Below are 6,046 nucleotides of genomic sequence, written 5' to 3'. Positions count from 1 at the left end.
ATTTCACAATAATAGTGGGTTTCAACCACCACTATGCTAGATTACTGGTGTTAGTAGTTATAATGGTGGATGATGATTGTTCTGATTCCTATTGAGTGATTGGTGGTTCTTCGATTTGGGCAAATCGCTTCTTTAGATTGGCTGTTAGATCTGGGGGATTCTTCCTTGATTTTTATTGACCTTGTGTTACGTGGCATTCCAATATCTAGTGTCGGGGCTTATGAACATGGTTGGTCGTAGTTTTATTTTCCTTATTCCTAGTCTGAATAATGGAGTTGTTATCTCCTGTATTCTATTGGAAGATTATTAACTGATGGTCATTGGTGGGGTTGATCTACCATATGCCCATTTAGAAAGAAAATTTAGTTTACTTCGCACTCCTTGGAAATTTGACTGCATGTGGCTAATTAGACATTTAGTTGAAGTTTCTGTTAGAGTTTTCTTTCTATTAATTATTGTAAACAACTTGGTGTGCCTATGTTGATTAATTTTGCTATATAAGCGTTATGTTCTTGTAATAAACTATGTTCGATTGATCTATTAATAAATATTTCCTTTATCTTTAAAAAAATTGCCACACTTTGTTTGGAAAGCCCAAAAGGGAATCTACAAGAACATCAAAAGAAAGTAAAAACAAAAGAATAAATAAGGATATATCCACCACTTATGACTGAACTTTTAAATTAATAATCTACATAAAATAGAAAGTGAAATTTTAAAAAACGATTTAATAATTAATAATTTTTTTTAACACCATTTGAAATTCAAATATAAATAACATATAATAATTAAAGTTGAGATACTTATCATTTTATCAAATTTTATGATAATTGTATACATCATACCAACTAATCTATCTTGCAAAACAAATCCTCAAAATTGATTTAGAATTTTGTTTTATAGAAGAAAACAAAACAAAACAAAAATAGAAAAAACAAAAGACTTATTTTGTAGAAGAAAGATCAAAGAGTGAGACATTTGGATGGTCACAAACTCATACTATGCAAGAAGAGAAACCTTAGAGAAAAGACTAAATATATAATTATATTAACAAAAGATTATAATTAGTTAAACATTAACTTATCTGAATACATTGTTGTTTAATCTAGTGAAAGAATAAAGAAGTTAGCAAATAGTATTTTGAAAGTTCAAATTTGATGTCATTATTATGACATTTACATATATATATTTTATAAAATTAGATAGATCATGACCAAAACTTATATCTGGATTCTTCTCTTTCTCTTATGTATCAACCTATTCTTACTTGGTTAATCATTTGACAATGACTGAACTTTGTGTGCCAACTTTGTTTAATTGATCTAAAAAGTATTATATATTAAGTAAATAGTTTTATTTTATTTATTTATTATTATTATTTTATGGTTGTTTGTAGTTGCTTCCAATCTCTATTATTAAACACTATAATATATATTAATCTTATCAATGTCGGAAAGAATATTAGAATCCTGTACACAATATTCAAGATGTCATGATTTAGAGTTTCAAACTTTTGAAAATCTTTATTCTATAGAAAATCATTGCAATCTATCCCAAAGAGAGAGGAATAAATCATCGTTGAACACATTACTAAATAAAATATTTTGATGATAACTTTTTAAAAAAACCTTCTATTACATTATATTTATGTTTTATCAAGATATGTAAATCAATTTTCACCTTAATTTTTTTTTCTATGTTAATTATAGTCATAGTATGCTTTTATAAAATTTCAGATAATTTATTGTATTGAATTAAAATTTAAATAATTTATTGCACACATATTTTTTTATATCATTTTAACTAGAATTTTGTTTTCGACACTATAAATTATTTAATTTGTTTTCTTCAAAATTTTACAAAAAATACTACAATAAGCTGCTTCATAAAAAATCAGAATAAATTTCCCTATATATATTTATTGTTGAATTTTAATGCCCAATAATTGCAAATAATTTTTTGATGGGGCATAGAAAATGCCCTTATGATAGAGGCATTTTCTATTTTTGGTATTCAAAAAATTATAACTAATTTTTTTTTTCATAATCGTGTATTCTGTAGTTATATCATACATCCTATCAATTTTCGGGAAAATCTAAATAATTTATAGTGACCAAATAAGAGTTTATACAATCAATTGCATGCGTGATTAAATTTTTTTATACTCGTATAAGACAAACTGTGTTGAACTCAGATTTGAGCACTACAAATTATTCAGAATTTCTTAAAAAATTAGTGAAATAACTGTTATTATTATAAGTATAATATACATTTTTGTTAAAAATAATTGGATTATAATTTTTTCAAATTCTATAAAAAAAAATGATCCTAGTATAGTAGAGGCATTTAGAATTATCCAATAATTGCAATATGGGCAGGTCCTTTTAATCATCAATCAATTGTCCCACCAATTCAATATGGACAATATTACCAAAACTACCTTTTCCCCTAAAAAAATAAAAAAAAAAGAAAGAAATCAACTCAAAATTCATATATATATTTTTTTTTTGAGGAGACAAAATTCATATTTATTATTGAGGAAAAAAAATATCACAACTAAAAATAAAGGCCAAAACCTATGATTAGAAATCTCATTTACATATGCAACAATTTAGGACTTATCACATTAATATTTTATTTCTGTCCTCACATGGCAACTGGATTCCTCATTCTCATCTCATTCAAATCCTCACATACAGACACATATTCATTCATATAGATATACAGGCCCAGAGGTCAAGACTCCATAGTCAGACCAACTTTTCAGAAATATCTTTTTGCTCTGAAGCCAAAGTTAGAGTCTTTGATGGGCAGTAAGCTTCTTCTCCTGGTTCATCCATGGCGAACGCTCTTACTCCCTTCACTTTTTTGACTCTTTACAGACTACCCATTACAGGGCTTCACCTCCTCCTCATCTTCCTCCATACTCTCTTATAGTTCTTGATTACCGTTATTTTTCAAGAAGATTTTGATCTTATCTTATTAAGTATTATATTCCTTTTTATTTTTCTTGAAAAATTGAAATCAAAACAAACCAGCCCATTTACCCAAAAAATTCCCTTTTTTCTCCTGGGATTGTTCATTGGGTCTGAAAAGGTGGGAAAATACAAACACTTTAATTTTTTTTATCTTCTATTGAATCGAGAATTACTGGGAAAACGATGGCATCGGTGTTTCTATACCATGTGGTGGGCGATCTGACGGTGGGGAAGCCGGAGATGGTGGAGTTTTGTGAGACGGAGACTGTAGAGGCGGCGATACAGGCGATTGGAGAGTCGACGGAGGCCGGAATAGCTGTGTGGAAGAAGAGATCAGTGGTGGGTGTGATCGAGAATAATGAAATGAGGCAGCAGAGGTTCGTGGGTATACTCAATTCTCTTGACGTTGTTGCTTTCTTGGCTAGAAATGAGTGTTTGGAGGATCAAGAGAAGGCTATGAAGACACCTGTTTCTGAAGTTGTTGTGCCGAGTAATTCTTGCTTGAGACAAGTTGATCCCGCCACAAGGTTGGTTCACTCTTCTTCATCTTGTTCATTCATATTTTCAAGTTTTAGTTTCTATAATTTGTTTTGGTTTCACTTGTAGTTTGTAATAACTGGAACTTCGTTGCTTTGGTTGCCTATATTTGAGTTTTTCTTAGTTTGTAAGAGAAAAGCTTTAGATTAAGCTCATTATGCCTTGTTTCTTTATCCTCAGAAAAGCTTTTGCTGTCTCTTTTGTTCTTTGTTTGTTTGTATTTGAATTCAATGCTTGCTCGATTTGAATCAAAGCCTTCAAGCAGAACAGGGATTGGGGGCAATGATTAGTTCCTTTGATATTTATGTTGCTATCAAGTTTTGAGCAAATACATGATACATGGTTTTGACTTCGATTTTGTTTTCTACATTATCAAATACAATTGAGTTACGGTCACTAGCTTCTAGTGTTCAAAGTTTTTATACTCATGCATGAAATGATATCTGGCAAAACGAGTGTCTCATCTAATTTGTGTCCTATTTACTACAATATTTTTCCAGGCACTATTCTATGTAAGCTACTAATGATGGCAATTTCCTTGTCTAAAGGATATTTTAGTTTTAACATAGGTTTGGGTTGTTCTTCCAAATTTACAGGTCAATATTTTTATGTCCTCAATGATGGACGAATTTAGTGTTGAATTTTAAACTTACATACGTACATGAATATAATTTCTTGTTATGCAATAGTGTTTGACATTAAGCATTTTGCACCTGCTCATGCTTTAGTTTGCTTATTTGGAATGTGGTCAATTTGGAGTAGGGCTAAAGATGTTAAACTTTGGTTCTTTCTCATGTACATATTGCAGTTGTTGACTCATTCGAATTGCCTGTGTATCTGATTAATAAATATAAAGAATTCTGAATGATTCACTGAAGGCTTTTTATCTTTGTAAGATCCACATTGGAACAGGAACAAGAGATGGATTTTCACCAATGACTGATCTCATCCTAATGTTTTTGTCTTTTACAAGATTGATTGATGCACTGGAGATGATGAAGCAAGGAGTGAAGCGTCTTCTGGTTCGAAAGAGTGTGGTTTGGAAAGGCATGAGCAGGCGATTCTCGATTCTCTATAATGGTAAGTGGCTCAAGAATGTTGACACCACTGGTGGCAGTAATAACAACCTTTATCACAATCCAAATTGGCCCTCATCTTCCACAACAACATCCCGTGACAAATTCTGCTGTCTATCAAGAGAAGATGTTATCCGTTTTGTCATCGGTTGTCTTGGTGCCCTAGCACCACTTCCTCTCTCGTCCATCTCGTCCCTTGGAATCATCAACCCAAACTACAACTCAATTGAAGCCTCCTCCCCAGCCATTGAAACCACCGAGAATATTCCAAGAGACCCCTGCGCCATTGCTGTCGTGGAACGTATGTATGGTGATCAGTGTAAGATCATTGGTGAGATCTCTGCCTCTAAACTCTGGAAATGTGATCATTTAGCTGCTGCTTGGGCTTTAGCCAACTTTTCAGCTGGACAGTTTGTTATGGGAGTTGAGGATAATGTGTCCTCAAGGTCACAAGATTTCTGTTTGAAACCAGATGTTGGCAACAACAGTCAAGCTAATGGAGGTGGATCTACAAGAGCCAGAAAGTTTAGTAGCAGAAGTATGGGGTTTAATCCCGGGAACTCGAGTTTTGGCATTAGTAGGAGCATGTACAGGGGAAGAAGTGCACCCTTAACTTGCAAGGTCACCAGCTCATTAGCTGCAGTCATGGCTCAAATGCTGTCCCACAGAGCAACTCATGTGTGGGTGATTGAGGATGAAAGCGAGGACGTTTTGGTTGGTGTGGTGGGTTATGCGGACATCATGGCAGCTGTGACAAAACAACCGGCTGCTTTTGCTGTGGCAAGTCGACCTTGTGAGGGGGGAATTGTTAATGAAATTCAAACTTGATTTGTCTGTTTGGTTGTTATTATTTTAATTGTTAGCCTAGTAAGTACCAAAGTACTACTTTTAAACTTTTCCAACCAAACATTCTTGTTTAAAAACTCAGTACTTTGAACTTCCTATTGTACTTCTAGGCCCCCTGCAACTTCTACTGGTTGTGGCGGTATGAATAGTGTTTGGGCTTGTCTGTCGTGGTATTTATAAGATCTTCATATTCTTATGATTATTGTAATGACTAGTGGTGTTATAAATAAAGGTTTTGTTATCTTATAATACTGAGTATGTAAAAGCTCAAGTTTTTTGTTGTTGTTGGAATTAGTCCCATCATAGCAGGGGCAACTTCATTAAAAAACACAAACGATACACAGCCAGTGGAAGACGTGGACAACTTACAACAGAGGGAACAAAACATTAAACAATGAAAGACACACTAGATGGGAGAACATCATAAGCCAAGTGCCTTAAGGTCTCAGAAAGAAACTAACATCAAACATAAAACAGTAAGAGCAACATTAGCATCTGGTTTATCATGGGAGATACATAGAGAGGAAATGGTGCTAAGATTCTTCTTCTGGTTTGGTCAACATCCCAACTGTATTGTAGTATAATATCATGACCAATGTCCATTGGAGC

The 6,046-nt window shown here is 32.9% G+C and overlaps 1 protein-coding gene across 1 annotated transcript; it reads left to right on the top strand.

Annotated features, from left to right (window-relative positions):
* Positions 1 to 2,597: 2,597 nt before the first annotated feature.
* On the top strand, positions 2,598 to 5,686 carry LOC133790543 (CBS domain-containing protein CBSX6). The gene is made up of 2 exons (XM_062228205.1): positions 2,598 to 3,505; positions 4,489 to 5,686. Exons 1-2 carry the CDS (start codon positions 3,162 to 3,164, stop codon positions 5,417 to 5,419), a joined length of 1,275 nt encoding a protein of 424 aa, XP_062084189.1. The 5' UTR covers positions 2,598 to 3,161; the 3' UTR covers positions 5,420 to 5,686.
* The last annotated feature ends 360 nt before the right edge of the window (positions 5,687 to 6,046 follow it).

Source organism: Humulus lupulus, chromosome 7 (genome assembly GCF_963169125.1).
Source record: "Humulus lupulus chromosome 7, drHumLupu1.1, whole genome shotgun sequence".
Classification (NCBI taxonomy): domain Eukaryota; kingdom Viridiplantae; phylum Streptophyta; class Magnoliopsida; order Rosales; family Cannabaceae; genus Humulus; species Humulus lupulus.
Note: the sequence above shows the minus strand (reverse complement) of the source record. Positions and strands in the feature narration are given on the sequence as shown.